The sequence below is a fragment of the Ceratotherium simum genome, chromosome 34 (genome assembly GCF_057802395.1).
Source record: "Ceratotherium simum simum isolate JZ-2026a chromosome 34, ASM5780239v1, whole genome shotgun sequence".
NCBI classification, from domain to species: Eukaryota; Metazoa; Chordata; class Mammalia; order Perissodactyla; family Rhinocerotidae; genus Ceratotherium; species Ceratotherium simum.
This window is the reverse complement of record NC_141933.1, coordinates 13,498,530-13,516,975: the sequence shown is the minus strand read 5'-3', so window position 1 is coordinate 13,516,975 and position 18,446 is coordinate 13,498,530. Positions and strand designations below refer to the sequence as shown.

Below are 18,446 nucleotides of genomic sequence, written 5' to 3'. Positions count from 1 at the left end.
AGTGAATCTCCAATGTTCATGTCAGTACAGAGTTACATAGCGCCTGGCAGTGTGCTTGGTCTTGGGCGTTAGTTAAGAACAGAACCCCATCGGTCCCTGCCCTCATGGAACTTGGAGTACATGGAGGGGACAGAAATAACAACGTGAAAATAGAGGCAAACACTTCATTAAAGGGGCTGTGAGATCCCTGGTTATAGATAGTAGTTCCCTTCCTTGTGAGTGACTTGTCCCCTTAGTGTTTAATTCACGGAGAACAAATACTTGGGGTAGAGATGTGCTGGGCATCTTCACTTACCCTGCATAAAGAGAGAGGCTGGAAGGTGTGTGCTCCTAATGCTGCTCCCAGAAAAGGAATTAAAATTCTCAAGGAACAATACTTTTAGAAACTTCCAGATGAGAATCTTCCTACCATGATGCCATCCATTTTCCAGCCCTTCTACCCCACATAAGGCTGTGACAAACAGATGAGAACGAGGAGGAAGAAGGATTTAGGAAAGGAAAGACAAATGTTACTTGCAAAGCATGCAGGGAGTCAGACTTTAAAGGATTGGCTTGCCAGACAGAAACACAACAAACACTCAAAGGAAAAAACTGCAAATCAGCAAGGATAGTAAGGTAAAATTATTCTGTTTCTGGTGGAAAACAACGACGACCTTATTATATGATTATCATATTTGCAAAGGTCATGACATGTCTTCAGACATCAGCACAGCAAAAATACATTGTTTTGGGGGTCCAAAACCAGCCAGGGGGATCCTGTTAGTTTTGGTTTACCTCAGGGTGCAAAGTGTTTTCTCCCCCTTACTGTGGCATGTGAAGTGCTTCATCATTTGAAGACCAAGTGTCAGTTTCTGTTTCTACAGTAGATGTGGTCTGTGTGTGTGTGTGTGTGTGTGGTTGGGATATGTTGTTTTGAATACTATATAAATTACCATAAAATTCTTTCATACTGATCCGAGGCAGTAGAAACAATACTGGATAAAGAGATTCTATAATAAATTAAAATCTAAGATTCCTTTTCTTTATGCATTCAATAATCATCCATTAAAACCTTGTCTATGCTAGTCATTGTGGACAGGACTTGGTGTGTAATGCTGGAACCATTTACAGAGGTGAGGGCAGAATTAAGGGCATCTATGAGGGATGGTGAGGCATTCAGGAACTAGCAGTGGTGGAAGCTGTTTCCACGTTTGGGCCTGAAGTGGCAAGATGTGGGAATAGCATGACTGGAGACCAGCAAATCCCGGGGCCTTGGAAGATGAGCCACCCAACCAGAGCTGTGATCATAGAACCATGGTGGTAGAGGGAGAAGGCGGTAGTGGTTGCATGTGTGTGTGCGCATGTGTGTGTGTGTGTCTGATAAACACCCTACCTCTCTTTATGCTACTCTTCATTCTCCTGAAAGTACCTCTCATTGGCCAAACCCAACCAAAAGCCACAGGGTGAGGGAGCCTGGCTGACACAGCCCTTAGTGACCAGCCTCCCGTGGGGCAGAGCTGGGTAGGGAGTGGATCTGGGTGGCAGACCTAGAACAACCAACAAAACCTTCCCTTTGTGAATCACCGAGAGGAAGAACAGTCTCTGAAAGTGATGGAAACAGAGTGTCCAGAGAGGGAGGAAGATAACCTGGATAGAATAGTATCTCAGATGCCACGGGTGAGGAATTTCAAGAATAAGGGTGTAGCCAACAGCCTCAAATGCAACAGAGATGAAGTCAAAAGTAGCTCTTGGATTCAGCAACTGGGGAGTCATTGGTGACCTTCATTAGAGTGGTTTGAGGGAATTAGATGGAAACCGGGTTGCCTGTGCTACAGAAAGAATAGGAAATGGTTGTAACGGGAAGGAGACAGGGAGGCATTAGAGGATGATGTAAGATTGAGGGAAGTTACTTTTTAACATGGCAGATAAAATTGCTGTAGAGTGGGGAGCAGATGGCGATATTGGAGATGGTGGGAGAGAATAACATGTGGAGCAAGATCCCAGAGGAAGCAGGAGGGGTTGAGACCATCAGCTTTGCAGAGGAGAAGGGACACGTCTGGAGAGGCATATGAGACTGCGTTATGGATATATGGATAGACAGAGAATATTATGGGTCCAGAGCTAGTGAGAATGATGATGAGTTGCCTCCGGGTAGCTTCTGTCATTTTTTCTGTGAAGTTGGAGGCTGGGTCATCTACTGTCAGTGAAGTAGGAGGTAGCAGAAGAGAGGGCTTGAGGAGACCAGGGAAGTTTGCACTAGTCTTGGTTGGGACCAGAAGGAGGAGCTGACTCCAAGGACTGGGGACAGTGCTGGGGTTGATAATGCCACTGTATCTCTACTGTGGTACCAGTCAGCAGAGTTTTGTGATCTTCTTCCGTCATGTTCAACCTGGAATAGAGACGTTGGATATTACAGAAGGTAACAGGGTTGGCAGAATGCCAAAGGTCCAAGGGTGGTGACAATATTGGCAAAAGACTAGGGGGACAGATGGACCGTAGGTCTTGGTTGGACAGGGCAAAGAGTAAAGCCCAGAGAGACTTCTCTGGGGGAAACTAGAGGCATCAAGGTGGTCTTGAAAAGGTGGAAGCAGAGTAGTATTCATGATTACTGCTAACATTTATGGAGAGCTTACTAGGGGCTGGACACATTTACTTCTCACAACAGTCTCAAGTGTTGTGTCCTATTGTTGTCTTTATAGATGAAGAAATTGAAGCAGAGAGCTTCAACAAGTTGCTCAAGCTCATACCATTGGTCAATGGCACATCAGGTATTAGAACCTGTGTGGTCCAATGCCAGATGCTGTTCTCTTGACCAGGCAAGGGCTTAAGGGAATAGAGAGATTTGAGGTCTGGGAATGGTATACTGTGGGTTAAGATTTCAGTGCTGACTTGAAAAGACATTTCTACACTAATGTTCTCAGCAGCATTATTCACAATAGCCAAAAGGTGGAAACAATCCAAATGTCATTGAACAGAAGAATGGATAAACAAAAGGTGATATATACTCACAATGGACTATTATTCAGCCATGAAAAGGAATGCAATTTTGATATTTACTACCACATGGATGGACCTTGAAAACATTACACTTAGTGAAATAAGTCAGACACAGAAGGACAAATATTGTGATTCTACTTACATGAGTTACCTAGAATAGGCACATTCATAGAGACACAAAGCAGGATAGAGGTTTCTAGGGGCTGGGAGGAGGACATAATGGGGAGTTATTGTTTAATGGGCGCAGAATTTTTGTTGGGGATGACAAGTAAGTTTTGGGTATAGATAGAGGTGATGGTTACACAATATTGGTAATGTATTTAACGCCACTGAATTGGCATGTACACTTACACGTGGCTAAAATTATAAATATTATGTAATGTATATTTTATCACAATTAAGAAAAAGATTTCAGTAGTGAACTACTTCTGGGTCATTAGAACAGCAAAAATACTGTTGTAGAAGTGAGTTGATGAAGTTAGACTGGAGATAAAGATGGTTGGAGTTAAGGAGATGAAGGAAGGGCGAGGCCAGGAGTTGAATGGATCTTCCTGCAGGAGCCGTGTCCTGACATTTATCTGTCCTCAGGGGGCAGCACCAGGGCCATTAGCAGGCCCAATGCATTGAACACATGGAGGATGCAAACCAAACTGGGATGATTCACTTCCATTTTCGCCCCTTCTCCAAACTCCCTGACGTGCAGATGCTGATTTTTGTGACCTTCCTGATTATGTACCTGGTCAGCATCAGTGGCAATGTCTCCATTTCTCTCATCATCTGGATCACCCGTTCTCTCCACACCCCCATGTATTTCTTCCTGGCCAACTTGGCGGCTCTGGAGGTCTGCTACTCTTCCACCATTGCCCCTCTGACTCTGGCCAGCGTCGTGTCCCCGGAGAGAACCCTCATCTCCCTGGCTGGCTGTGGTGCCCAGATGTTCTTCTTCATCTTCCTGGGTAGCGCTGACTGCATTCTGCTGGCCATCATGGCCTATGACCGGTTTGTGGCCATCTGTCACCCTTTGCGTTACACTCTCATGATGAGCTGGCGGTTGTGTGTCCAACTGGCCCTGGGGTCTCTGTTGCTGGGGTTCACCTTGGCCATGCAGCTGACTGTGCTCATCTTCCGACTCCCCTTCTGCAACAGCGAAGAAATCAGCCTGTTCTATTGTGATGTCCTCCCTGTCATGAGACTGGCCTGTGCAGATACTCAGGTCCACGAGGCCACTCTGTTTGTGGTCAGTCTCATTGTCCTCACCATCCCCTTCCTGCTTATCACTCTTTCCTATGTCTTCATCGTGCCTGCCATCCTGAAGATCCGCTCTGCAAAGGGGAGGCAAAAGGCCTTCTCCACCTGCTCCTCTCACCTGACTGTGGTCTTGCTCCAGTATGGATGTACAAGCCTCATCTACCTGTGCCCCAGCTCCAGCTACTCTCCAGAGAGAGGCCAGGTGGTGTCTGTAGTTTACACATTCATCACCCCTGTGCTGAACCCCTTGATCTACAGCATGAGGAACAGAGAGCTGAAGGATGCACTGAAGAGAGCAATGATGAGGTCCCTGGTGCCCTAAATACAAGGAACACTATGGATGTTCCTCTACAGCATTGCTGGGTAGAGACAAATGGATACACTCTGCAAGATGAGGAGCTGGGGAGTAAGAGGTCGTGGGTTTTATACTATTACTTCTCCCTGGTTATTTTTGAAAAGTCATTTTCCTTTTCTCACTCTTGGATTCCTCATCTCTAAAATGGGGTTAAAATGCCCAAAAGACCTATATTCTGGGGTAGTTATGAGGATCAAAAGATAGATTGTGAAAACACTTTGTGACTTTTAAAGGGAGATACAGCAGTGAAGGTCGTTATTACTATCCTCACCATCTCATGTAAAGTCTGTGTCCTCCTTTGGACCTCTCTCCAGATGTAGTTCTCAGGTTCTCAACAGGCCCAAACATTACACATCTGGGAAGTGGTGGAGCCAAGAAGAGGACGCACATCAAACTGGGACCATCCCAACCACTCTTTCGTGATTCCCATGGTATAAATGTTGAGTTGATGTCATTTTGAATTACTTATCTTTAATCCTAAATTCTCTTCCAGGGAAAGGTTATGAGGAAAGCACTGGAGATGAAAAGTTTGGGTAGGTCTTTTTTCTTACCTTTATACCCAGAGCTAATCTGTCTCCAACTCAATCTCTGACTCTGTATTAGTCTGCCTCTACGTAGCTCTCCCCATGCCCATTCTCCTCCCCATTCTCTGTCCCTTTTCTCTCATTCTCTGTCTTATACTCTCTCTCTCTCACACACACACACACATATGTCATATTCTCCCTTTCTGTCTATCCCTAGCTGATATGGTCTGAATGTTTGTGTCTCCCTCAAATTCATATGTTGACATCATAATGCCCAATTTGTTGGTATTAGGAGGTGGGGCCTTTGGGAGCTACTTAGGTCGTGAAGGGGGAGTTCTCATGAATGAGATTCATGCTCTTATGAAAGAGACCCGCAGAGCTCCCTAGCCCCTTCTGCCATGTGAGGCTACAATGAGAAGCCTGCGACCTGGAAAAGGCCCTTCGCTCAATCCTGCAGACATCCCGATTGCGGACTTCGAGCCTCCAGATCTGTGAGAAATAAATTTCTGTTGTTAATGGGCCAGCCAGTCTGTCGTATTGTTATACCAGCCCGAATGGACTAGATATATATGCATAGTACGAAAAAATTTGTTAATTTAGCATCTCTAGGTGGGAGAGAGGTAATGTTGGTTCAAATCTGGATTCAGATAAAGCAAAGCTACTTCTGTGGAGACAAACACTGGCTGGGTATGGTGAGGAGGGGAAAGGACTCATTAACGTGACTCTGAGTAGCAGGGTAATCATTTTCATGATGATCATTTGTCTCTAGGCAATGGCAGCAGAACATGCATAGTTTACTACCTCTTTGTAGAGGAAGCTCAGTCATTCTTCTGCGCATTGATTATTGAGTGACGTATTCAATTCAACAAGACAGTAAACAATTATTTATTGAACTCTGCTAGGTACTATGCACCCACCTGTGTTAGGTGGAGCAGGAAATGGAAAGGGAGGTAAGAGGTAGTTCCTTCCTTGAAGGAAGTGAAAAGTCTGGTGAGATTTAAGAACGTAAACTACCATTACACCAAGGGCCAAGTGATACAATGCTAGAAACTTCCAGAGGAGGGACAGTGAAGGGAATCAAGGCAAGTTAGACGGGAGAGGTGGTATTTGAGCTGCACCGTGACGGGTCTCCTGGTCTCTAGGTGTGCAAAGTGGAGCAGGAAGGGCATTTCTGAAGGAGGGCACTGGAAGGGCACAGGAACAGGGAGTCAGCTTTTGGCGCCTCTGTTTCCTTATCTGGAAAAGCGTAAAAAATGTGCTACAACCTGTTTTTCTTTTTTTTTTTTTTTTCTGAAAATGTATCACCGGCCTAAAAGGCAGAAACCATGACAAGAGTTCGTATTATACAGAACTGAAATGTTACCTTCTTCCTTTGAAAGACAGGAGTCTGAAAGTATCTTCTTTGGTTCACTTGCAGAACTGGCTGCCCCTCCCATGTTCTACCACAGCAGTCTATAGGTCAGTGTTATCTGTAGGACACTGGTCCTGTCGAATAATAGGTGTTTGGGGGAATTAAATGTTATATGGTCAAACAAGTGTGAAGAATACTCTGCTGATCAACTAAAACTAGTGGTTTACTGAAGGTTTACTCAATGCCTGTAACATGCGAATGTGCAGTCATGACTCTCTAAGAGGAAGGATGTGTTTTGCCATGTTTTCTAAACTCTGTCACCACCAAACTCTCTTACTCCTTGGAGTATCTTGTGAAATGTTTTATCCTGTTGAAGCGACTTTGAAAATACTGCATTCGCTGAGGCTGAGTACCAAGATGGGTATTTCACTGGTGATTGAAATATTCCAGGCACTTTTCAATTCTCCACGCTCTTTGAGAAAATAGTGTAGTTATTATGGGTTAGTAGGCTTCTTTTCAAGTCATTGAATAAGAGAATTAATTATGGCCATACAGTAATGCATTAATCGTCACAAAAACCCACAAGATGGGTATTATTATTATTTCTGCTTACAGAACAGGAAACTGAGACACAGAGAAGTTAACTAACTTGTTCCAGGTCACACAGCCAGTAAAGGTAGAACCAAGATTTGACCTGGGCAGTTTGGTTTCAAAGCATCGGCATGAAACCACACCTCTCCCAGCATGCTATCATTATCCTATGGGAGCTTGGGACAATTACTTCATTTTTCTGTGCTTAATTTAATTCACAATAAAATGGGGACAATAATATCTACTCTGTCTCCCTGAGTTATTGTGAGATCTGAGGAAAAGAGCAAGAAAAACTGTAAAAGTACAATAAAAGATTTGGCCTGGTTATTCAAACATCCAAATGGAGAAATACACTCGATGGCTTATTATTATTATTATTTTTAAAATTTTTATTTCCCCCAAAGCCCCAGTAGATAGTTGTATGTCATAGCTGCACATCCTTCTAGTTGCTGTATGTGGGACGTGGCCTCAGCATGGCTGGAGAAGCGGTGCATCAGTGTGCGCCCGAGATCCAAACCCGGGCCACCAGCAGCGGAGCGTGCGCACTTAACCGCTAAGCCACGGGGCCGGCCCAATGGCTTATTTTTTTAATTACAAAAAGTTTAAAGCCTTAATTATTTAATTGCCTTTCACCTGTGCTCCACTGTGTTTATCCTGGTACTCTTGGTAGGTGTTGCAAAGGTGATGTAAGGAACAGACATGTCCTTGGCAGCTCAGAAGTAACAGCAGGCTTCTGTGCATGAGGCTCCCTACTGCGTCTTCCCACTTTCTTACCAGGCTCTTACCTGCACTATGTGCTTTAGGGCTCCAGGGATGGAGAAGTTTGTACAAGAATAAAAACACTTTTACACTGTGCAAATTATTTATATTGTTAAATGATAGGCATAGGTATATGGTACATGGAGATTTATCTTAGGAAAACATGCAAACATGATATGAAACATCTTTATAAACAAAACCCATTACGTTAAACAAAATTCGGCGACACAGAGTTTATCCTTCAAGACACATGGAGTTGCAACAGCATTTAGTTTTAAGAGCCAGGATCCGGGAAGGATTTTCTTTCTTCCTTAGGGAGAGGAGAGGAGGATCTCTAGGGAGTGTGTGTGTGTGTGTGTGTGTGTGTGTGTGTGTGTGTGTGTAAGTAGCCAACTATTCTTTGATCTATTCTCCAAATATATGCAGTGCACCTACTCATGGGAGCCCCGTAAGATAAATAATATAATATACAGTTATTGCTCTCAAGCAGTTCATGGTCTAGCCAGGGATACAGATGTGTAAGTAACTAGTATAAGACAACACAGGGTATGCTTTAAAAAGAGATCTGAACAAGTGCAGTTGGTGGCGGGTGGGCAGAGAGGCCAAGGAGACCACCTGAGTGAACTGCAGAAGGCTTCCATCTTGAAGGAGTAGTAGGGATTTGCCAGACACGAAATGGAAAAAGGACATATTGGGCAGGGATAGGTGGGAAATCCTGGGTGCATTAGGTTCAGAGAGGAGGTGGGTGTTTGGTGAGGCTGATGGTGGGGCTGTGTGTGTCAGGGATGACAGTATGTGGGACTGGGGCCTGACTGGGCAAGGGCTTGAACGCCATTCTAAGAAGAGTCTGGACTCTCTACTCTTTGTAGTGAGAGCCACTGATGACTTTTAATCAGAAGAAAGACATAATGGAGCCGTAGTACAAGAATGTTAATTTAATAAACTTAGTAAACATACACTGGGTGCCTAGTACATTTTGTCCCTATGGTTAGGCCTGGGTCCACGTCAGTAAAGAGACAAGGCTGCTGCCTTCACATGGCTTACAGAAGGGGCGGGAGGCAGGCCAGTGGCCAGGGAATTATGTAGTGTGGTGGGGGCTATGATGGAGAAGTTCAGGGTGTCATAGAGGTGCACTCGAGGGACACTTAACTCAATCCTGGAGGGTCAAGCATCCACTCTGAGGCCTGGGGAATGGGTCAGAGTTGTCCAGGTCAGATACGGGGGACAGCAGAGCACTACAAGGTGAAATAGCATATTGTTGTTGTTAGTGCCATAGAATCGTTCCAACTCCTAGTAGCCCTGTGTATAGTAGGGCGGAATCCTGCCTAGTCTTTTTGTGCCATCCTCCCACCTGCTGGCGCTATATCAGACAATGTTCCATTGCTATTCACAGGGTTTTTATGGCCAATCTTTTTGGAAGTGGGTGGCAAGATCCTTCTTCCTAGTCTGCCTTAAATCTGGAAGCTCCACTGAAACCTGTCCACCATGGGTGACTCTGCTGGTATTTGAAATCCTGGTGGCACAGCTTTCAGCATCAGAGCAACAAGCAGCTGCCACAGTATGACAACCGACAGACAGGTGGTGTGGCTCCCTGACGGGAAATGAACCCAGCGTCATGGTGGTGAGATCGTTGGATCTTAACCCGTAGACCACCAGGGCTGGCTGAAATAGGATAACTCTGGTATTAACTGGAATTTGAATTGTGTACTAGGCAGCCACCTAGACGGCTCCTGATTTTCATTCCCTTGTCTAGTCCCCTTGCCTTGAGTGTGAGCTGAACCTAGTGACTTGCTTCTAATGAAAAGAATATGGCAAAAGTGATGGCATGTCACCTAATCTGAGGTTAGGTTACAAAAACACTTTGGCTTCCATCCATCCCTTTCTCTGACTTTCTCATTTTCTCTCTCTCTCTCTCTCTCACCTGCTTGCTCTGTTGGAAGCCAGCTGCCATGTTGTGAGCTGCCCTATGGAGAGGCCCACATGGCAAGGAACCAAGGACAGCCTCCAGCCAACAGCCAGTGAGGAACTGAGGCCCTCAGTCCAACAGCACTTGAGGACTGAATCCTGCCAACAACCACGTGAGTGACCTTGGAAGCAGATCCTTCCCTAGTCAAGCCATGAAATGAGACTGTCCCAGCCAACACCTTAATTGCAGTCTTGTGAGAGATCTTGAACTAGAGGCACCCAGCTAAGCTGCACCTGGATTCCTGGATCACAGAAACTATAGGATAATAAATGTTTGTTGTTTCATGCTGCTAGGTTTTAGGGCAATTTGTTACGCAGCAATAAATAATTACAAACTTTAAGAGGAGGAAAACTACAAGTCAGGAAGTTTATTCTTCATCCTGGTTATTCTCCATCCTCCCTGCAGTGGGGAAGAATTGCTGTGGGGGGACAGAAAGGATCTTCCCTCCAATTCTCTAGCTCCGCTTATCTCTTTCTACTGAACACCACATCCTAAGGACAGTGCTTCAAACGTATACCAGCCAGAAAGTGGTCTCGCCTGTTCCACAGCAGGCCCTGGAGGTCCAGATGAGGTGAGGCTCAGTCCTTTTCTCCAGTGGGGAAGAAATAGGCTTAGAGGAAGGAGAGAGAGGGAAGTGGAGCCCCAAAATCCCAAGATTCTCTCTTTGGTTTGTTTGTAAAGGTGAAATTAAGTGTTGGCTGATTTATTTATAACCAAAATGCAAACACTTGAACTAATCCTGACTATGTTTAATGGGAAAACAGGCTGAACTAAGATCTAGTGTGTGGAAAAGCAAGTACCACTGTGGGGCAGAAAAATGAAAATACATCAGAGAGAAGGGGCTCCTACTGATCCTGGAACCTTAAGTCACTGTCCACCTACATGGAGACCCCATAGTCCACCTGGGTTCAATATCAGAGTCTTCCTCACCAGCCATGGACTCCCTTTGCCCACGTCCCTTGTCCCACAGTAACTTGACTTTCTTCAGTATATTGTACACAACTAGTAGGTGGGATCCAGACTTCTGCCTGTCAGGAATGAGCAAATATTAATATATTAGTATCAACGACATAGGATTCATACCTAATAGGAGTTTTAAAGAAGGCTTGAAGTCTATCATAACCACCATCAAAAGAATGCCAGAATAAAAGAACTCTGCTGATTTTCCCTTCCTGGGGTCCTGGATCCAGCTGCAGTTGAAAGAGTTCTTTATCCTGTTTTCAACGTTTAAAAAGTTTAAGGGAATCATGTAGTCATTTCTGTTATTGCCACATAGGCTAATCAAAAGGTCATTTTTTTTTCTTCATAGAAACGTCTTCTCATAGGAAACCAAATTTCTTTTTTGTTTCTCAGTTTTATTGAGATGCAATTGACATAAAACATTGTATTAGTTTAAGGTATACAATGTAATGATTTGATATATATATATATATAGTGAAATGATTGCCACAATAAGTTTAGTTAACCTTCATCTTAACCTTCATCGCCTCACATAGTTACAAATTTTTTTTCTTGTGCCTAGAACTTTTAAGACCTACTTTCTTAGCAACTTTCAAACATACAATACGGTACTGTTAACTATAGTCATCATGCTGTAGAATACATCCCCAGATATTTGTACCTGTTGACCACCTTCACTGGTTTTGCCCTCACCCCCCTTTCCCACCTCTGGCAATCACCAGTCTGTTCTCTGTATCTATGAGTTTGAGGAAACCAAATTTCTTATTACCCGGTAAATATATTCTGTTAGGGATATGGAATCTTTCAAAACAAGAGATCCACGAATGAAAATAAAGAATACGTGATATTCTTGATCTCGAAAAGTCTGTGAATCATTAGTTTTAATCAGCTCCCTTATCTGAAAGATGAGAAAATAGATTGTGTGAGGTTAAGTGACAGCCGGTTTGTGGCAGAAACTCTGCTTCTAGAACTCAGGTCTCCTGGCTATGTGTCCAGCAATTGTTCTACTGCTCCATAACAACTCTCCCTTCATGGAAAGCCCATCTTGTGAAGGACAGATTAAATTTCTTACATGTTTAGACAGAGGCAAGAAGCAAGAAATAGTGGTGGAAGTTACAAAGAGGAAAATTTTTGTTCTGTTTAACAAAAAACTTTTTAACAACAGTTGGAACTGTTCAACCAGGGAAGGAGCTTCCTTAAGAGTGTCCGGAAAAACTGTGAAAAAATTAAAATGGCAAAAAAAAAAAAAAGAAGATGAGTGGGTGTCTATGGCATGCTAGGCTTTGTCTAACGCACCTTTCTGGGTTATCTGATTTTACAACGGTCTGTGCCTTTGATGGTCTTGTAGCTATTTTTACAATTCTGTAAATTGTAGAAAACTGATAGTAATGCAAATGATTCTTGTTCATAGAGATGCAAATGAAATTTTCCTGGTGGAGCTGCAATTCATCTTCCCTGACACCCAGAAGCTCGTTTTATGTTTATTAACACATTCATTTCAGAATTCCTGATTGCTTATATATATGTAACTGCTCTTTGGGGTCTCCTCTGAACCCAAAAGAGGATTCCCTAGTTACTTAATGAGTTAAATAAAATCTTTGATGTGTGCTCATTTTATAGTTGTATGAGAGTCATGATTTTATCCTTTTAAAAACAATTATCTTTTGCCGGGAGGCCTAGGGTGTTCCTGCCCTGGATGTGTTCAGACAGAGGCTGAATGGTCATCCTTGATCCTTAGTACAGACTCCTATGGTTCTTTTCAGACCTCTAATGTAAAGAATTGTTCACATATCTGTCTCCCTAAGGAGAATCTCTTTTCCTGAAGCGCGAGGACCTAGCTATCCCCACTAACAAAAATTTGTTATGGGAAGGAGGTGGGATGTGCGATTTCTGATTTACTCACCTTTTCCATTTAGGACCACCAGGGGGCGGAGTAGCCTTCCTTCCCTTTAACTAAGGACGGGAGACTCCACCTAGTGCGCGCCTGGGGTAGAAGGAAGCCTCCAGAACTAAAGAGCGAGGATCAGGGCTGAGAAGGGCAGGGTTCCAACTGCCCGATCGCGTACAGACGATATCTTTATGGGAGGCAATGAAGTCAGCATGGAGCAGGCACTCAGATCGCAGAAGAGGGCAAAGTTCTGTTAGAATTATGAAAATATTTACAGTCCTGTGACCTGAATGCATAGAGCACCTTCTCTTCCTGACTTGAGAATTGACGGCCGCATATGTCTGCTGGATATGTCATTTGTTCCCAAGAAGGAAGGCAAACAAGGAAGAGGGAAGAGAGGGTAGGGGTGGGGAGAGGAGAGGGGATAAACAGGGAGGGGCAGTGCGAAGAACCCGCCCACCTTTTCAGAGGGTACACCCACCTGGGATCTTGACACCACGTAGGAAATGAGAATGGCTTACGCTTTCCAGTACAAACATCTTTATCTCACAACGCTGCTCTATAGGTGACGAATCAGTCACCCCTCCTCTGTCACCCAGGCCTCACAGCAAACTGTGAAGTGGGTGTTATCTCTGATTTATTGATATGGAAACGGAGTCCTCTAGAGAAACAGCGCCTTTCCCAAAGTTATACAAATTGCTATTGGCAGGTGTTCTGACTTCAACACTGAACTGCTCGCATTTCTCTGCGGAGTCCCGATTGCCAACATCATGAAATCCAAATGCTTCGTCCCAGCCCGCCCCGTCCCACCTCATCTCTGGTTATTTCCTCTAGGAACGTCCTCTTTCAGATCCAATATGCAGTCCCCCACACTGTTCAAACTCCGTGACTTGGAATGCCCTTCCTCCAGGCGGAATTAGTTGCTTTTTCTCCCACCTATTATAGCACAAAACACACCGTCTTAGAGTTCTTTGTTTAGCAACGAATGAGTCTGTTGAGGCTGGATCCGAGCACGGAGCCTGGCACAGGTAGTGAATTGCTGTCGAATAGAAAGGATGGAATTGAGGTCAAACAGACCCCCTCGCTCTTCCTCGGCCCTGCGGCGGCATCTACCAGTGCCGGGCCCTCTCCGCGGATTTTTCTCGTCTCTCAAGGGACCCGGGCTAGGGGAGGTGGAGGGAGGGCCGCCGAGGGCGGCGGGGCGCGGGCCCTTTAAGGAGGAGCGCGGGGCGCGGCCCAGGTGAGGGGCGGGTCTGCGGGCGGATCAGTGCTGCGCGCCGGCGCCGGCCCGGGAGGCGGATTTGGAGCGCGCGGCGCCGGCGGGGCCGGAGGGGGCGGCGCGGCGGAGCTTCTCGCGGCCTCGGACGCTCCTCCTCGCCGGCGGCCGCCGCCCGCCTCTGCTTGCGCCTCCAGCTCGTTCGCCCTGGCCCGGCCCGGCTGCGTCTTCCGGCCGCTCACCTGGGACGCGCTCACCTGGGCGCCGGGGCAGCAGGATGAAGGACCGGCTGGAGCAGCTGAAGGCCGTGAGTCCGCCGCCCCCGGGGCCGGGTCCCGCCGGGGGTGCAGCTGCGCGGGAGAGGGGCTTCCCTACCTTCGCCAGATCGGCGCTGGAGCGGGGCCGAGCGCGAGGCCTGCCCTCCCCAAGCCCCAGCCGCATCCCGCGCGCGTTCCGCAGCCTCCCCTCCCCTCTGGGGTCGTGTGCCGGGTGATTCCTGGCTAGGCTGCGATTTCCCTGGATGACAGCGTCTTTCCAGAGCTGGGGTCCGCGCGGGGTGCTTGGGCCTAGCGGAGCTTTCTGTGGGGTCAGGGGTCACCTCAGCCCTTACCCGCTGCAGCCTGGCACTGTGCCCAGGACCAGCCTTCTCCTATCTCCTTCCTTGTCTCCCGAGCCGGCTGCCCTCTCCCCCGGAAAGCTCCTGGGTGACCTCCGGAGCTGTGAGCTGGTCACGTGCCAGGATGGTGCAGCTCCTCGCCATCCGGCAGTCTATAATTATTAATTTCTCCTGAATCCTCAGGACAGCTGGATAGGGCAAAGGATCTGAAGGTAGACCGCCTCCAGCCCTGCTGCACAAAAGCTGTAAATCCTTAGGCTGCTTATTCTTTTGAGCCTCTGTTTCCTTATCTGTCAAATGGGGATGATCATACCTTAGAGATTTGTTATGAGATCAAATGACATAATGACCCCCGATATAGAAAAGTGTTAAACGTGAGTTTTTGAGTTAGATATTCATTGACTCATTCAACAAATAATTATTGAGTGCTGTCTAGGGGGCAGGCCCAGTGCTAAGCCCTGGGGATTGGGTGACACAGGCTCTGTCTTAATGGAATGTAAAATCTAGCTCTTGATACAAAGTCTTCCATCTACTTGGGAGCTTGGTAGAAATGTAGAAGCTTAGACCCCAGTCTGGACCTGCAGAATTAGAATCTGATTATTCACAAATCTCCCCAGTGATTTGTGAGCATTTTGGGAAGCAGGGGGCTGGATAGAACTGGGGTTGCCTCCTGGCTCCACTGCTAACTAGCTCTCCTTTAACCTCTGAGTCTAAGTTTTCTCATCTTTATAATGCGTGGTTGTGAGGACTAAAAGCAAGAGAGCGTGCAGAGCCCTTTGGATGGTGCATGACACATATAGGGCGAATAGATGGTAAATATTATGCTGAGAACTGTAAAAGCTCCTTGGAAAAATACAGGCCTCATATGAGTGTGAGGGACTCCTGGGATGATGTCGCAATTGTTTTTCTTTCTCCTCCCTCGTCTTGGGCGAGACCTTCATGACCCTTTCACCTGCTCTGGGTAGTAGGGTGATGGGGAAGTGAGAGAAGCAAAGGGACAGTTGCTGATTGTGGGGTGAGCCTCCCTGCCTCCTACATGTCATCTGAGCCTCACAACATCCCGGTTACGGGGCAGAATTTATGGCCCCTATTTTTCTAGATGAGGAAACCAGAGCTAAGCCTGGGTAGGCAGGATGCTGCGGGTCACAGAGCTGGTCAGGTCACAAGCAGGGGAGGAACCCAGGCTCCTAACACTCTTCATGGTGCTCTTTCCCTGTAGCATGCTGGTTGGGGAGGCAGAAAGGAAAGAGGACCATGGCTTTTGAAGATCTTCCCTTATCAGCACACGCAGCAGTCATAAAACAATGCAAAACTGAACAGCAGGCAGAGGCGGCTCCCTTCCTTTAGTTAGGAAATCCATAGAGGAGGATACTCCATGGCCCCTTTCAAAAGCCCATTGTTAACAAACAGCAAAGAGTCTTCTCTGAGCTTTGGGTTCCAAGTATAAATTCAGGTTGCCAGGGAACCCAGGCAGTCCCTTTGCTTCTCCGAGCCTCATTCACCCGCTGTAAAACGGAGCTAATGCTCTGTTTCCTCCCTGCACCTCTTGGGGATGTGGTGAAAGTGAGACTATAGACGGTGCTGTTATTATGGGGGTGCTGTTCTCAAGTCATGGGTGCTGCTCTAGGGTTTGGAGCAGGGAGATGGGTGTTGACACTGTGCAAAGAGGACTGGGCTGCAGGTTGAAAGGGTTCTAATTGTGGCTCTGCCACTTAATAGCTGTGTTGTTTTGTGTCACTTTACTTCTCTGCTTCTCTATTCCCCCTTTGCAAAACCAAGAGTTGGGTGGATCTCAGAAGCCCCTCCTGGCAATATTAAAATATTAATGTTTTCCAAGAAGACTGTTGTTAAGGTTTATATGCATTTTGGTTTCTAGTTCACCTTCTGCCCCTTTCCTCTGGCCCCCAGGAGAGAGATCGCCCTCACTGCAACAAGATTACTATCTTCTCTCTCTCATTCCTTTCATCAACGAAAGGCAAGGCGTTTGTTAACAAGGCGTTTGTTAACTCGCATCAAACTGATTTTACATTGAGCAGCCTGTGCAATCTCTTTCTGTGGGATGTTTCTAAACCCTGGGGGAGGGGAGGTGATAACTACCTCCAGATAGCTGGAGGGCTGTCATGCGCAGGAGATTAGCTTTGCTCTGTGTGGATACAAGGAGAAGATGTGAAGTTGATGGGTAGAAATTAGGACTCTGGAAAGCATTTTTACTGGTCAGAGCTGCCCGAGGATGGGATGGGCTGGCTGGAAGGGTCATAGTCCCTCAAGTCTGGGAGGGAGGCAAGAAGCTTGCTGGGATGTTGAATGTTGTAAGAATTTGAGGATCTCTTTGAGGGAGGGGAGGTGACCAAGGAGATTTAAGGCCTCCATCATCCCTGAGGATGTGTGGTTCTCTAAAATTCTTCATTGTTTGTGACCTTGTCCTAAGCACTGTGAGACTGTGGCGTCCATAGGACTGAGGTCTTAGAGTTGCACCTGTAAAGTGGATCATCATACCTCCCCCGTAGGGTCATTGTGAGGGTGATAATCACCCACCACAGTAAATGGGAGTTCCCCAAAATTGACCTGCTGGGAGCAGCGTCCACACTGAAGGGCATGGCTTCCTGAGGCCATGGTCACAAGACCTGACTCATCTTATCTCCTGCACTGCTCCTCCTTGTAGGCTTCCTCAGGAGCCTGCCTCTTCAGTGACGTAGGACAGGCTTGCCTGGAATGTGCAGTGCCTACACCCAGCCTGTCTCACAAGGCAGTTCATGCTGATTTCTCACTAGTTGAACTTTGGATCTGCTGAGTCCAGACAATTCCTGTCTGAGAACCACTTGCCGGGCCCTCTTTTCGCTCAGCAAACATTTACTGAGCACCTACTGTGTCCCAGGCCCTGCTGGGTGCTGGGTTTTAATGGTGATTAACACATGTTCCTGGACCTTAGGAAGTTCTCGGTCAGATAGGTAGACAAAAAACAGACATGATGATAGCATCCTTGTGGTAGAAGCAACCATAGGAAGACCCTGTCGGCTGGCCTCTGGGACATGGGGACAGGACGTTAGGGAGTAGGGGGGTGCTTCCTGGGAGAAGGGATGCTTGAGTTCAGGTTCCTCTTGAAATCCTTGTTAAGATTCAAGTCTAATTTCTTGAGATGCATGTAGAGTCTCCTAAGAAGAAAGACAAGGATCCTGGGTTTTCTCAACCCCTCTCCCATTGGTGCTTCACGTATAGACATCGTCAGTGCTTTTTGACCTCCATGTGCTGGGCTTGCTCATCCTCATCCTTTTTGACCTCATCCTGCTGGGCATCATAGGCAGAATTATTACACAGAGTCCTGGTCTTAAGAGTAAAAGGTCATATAGGAAAACAAAGGGATGTATTTCATGAAAAGAGAACCCCCAAAATCAAAGGTAGATACTAGAGAAGCTGGTGATGTATGGACTAGGTCAAGGTCTTTGGACCTCCTTGGAAACTGACCTAGGGAGAACTGGAAATAACTCGGGAGGTACTGGCCCCTCCAAGGCCAGCACCCATCCGGCCACACTAATGAAATCAACCACCTGAGGCTTTAAAGGCCGGACTTACTTTTTACTCTTTCTGTTCTGTCTTGTGTCTTGCATCCCAAGGGGCTTGTCCTTTGGCCTCCTTCCCCATCTGAAGGTCTGGGATCTCTGTGGGATCAGAGTGCCTCAGGATAACGGTTATAGTGTAAGCCCATCAGAAACAGGGAGCTGTACTTCCCCTACAGAGCTCGATTCAGTCAATAAATATATATTGAGCTCCTACTGTGTGCCGGGTGCTTTGGATCGTAACATCCCAACTTGAGAATCTCGTCATTGAGCTTCAACCTGAGAGTCTTTTCACCCAGATTCCATCCTTTAGTGATAAGGTTTCTACTAGTCCGTGATGTCTTCCTCGCCCTCTCTCTCTCCCTGGGAGGGTTCATTTGCTGGGTTGGCTGTTTTGCTGTGAGCAGACGGGAAGCAGGGCTGAGATGAGAGTGATAGGGAT

At 46.5% G+C, this 18,446-nt stretch overlaps 2 protein-coding genes and 1 long non-coding RNA gene across 5 annotated transcripts in view; 2 read left to right on the top strand and 1 right to left on the bottom strand.

Moving 5' to 3' along the window:
* Positions 1-3,607: 3,607 nt before the first annotated feature.
* On the top strand, positions 3,608-4,546 carry LOC101389737 (olfactory receptor 10V1-like). The gene has a single exon (XM_004437771.2). The coding sequence runs from the start codon at positions 3,608-3,610 to the stop codon at positions 4,544-4,546; it is 939 nt and encodes a 312-aa protein (XP_004437828.2).
* A 3,617-nt stretch (positions 4,547-8,163) lies between these two features.
* On the bottom strand, positions 8,164-13,389 carry LOC147912572 (uncharacterized). Its single transcript, XR_015549726.1, has 3 exons — positions 13,100-13,389; positions 12,634-12,868; positions 8,164-10,798 (listed from the first exon to the last, which is right to left on the bottom strand). It is a non-coding gene; the product is annotated as an uncharacterized LOC147912572 (long non-coding RNA).
* A 588-nt stretch (positions 13,390-13,977) lies between these two features.
* STX3 (syntaxin 3) overlaps positions 13,978-18,446 on the top strand; it is a 46,689-nt gene continuing 42,220 nt past the window's right edge. For 2 of the 3 annotated variants that reach the window (XM_004437424.3, XM_014792862.2), the window contains exon 1: positions 14,005-14,141. In XM_004437424.3, the coding sequence (XP_004437481.1) occupies positions 14,112-14,141 (30 nt within the window). In that variant the 5' untranslated portion in view covers positions 14,005-14,111. Of the gene's footprint in view, positions 14,142-18,446 lie in introns of all 3 variants that reach the window. The other variant, XM_087422867.1, reaches the window with a different exon arrangement.

Excerpts from the sequence above, each read along its gene's own strand:
- LOC101389737 (XM_004437771.2), top strand. The coding sequence starts at position 3,608 with ATGGAGGATGCAAACCAAACTGGGATGATTCACTTCCATTTTCGCCCC.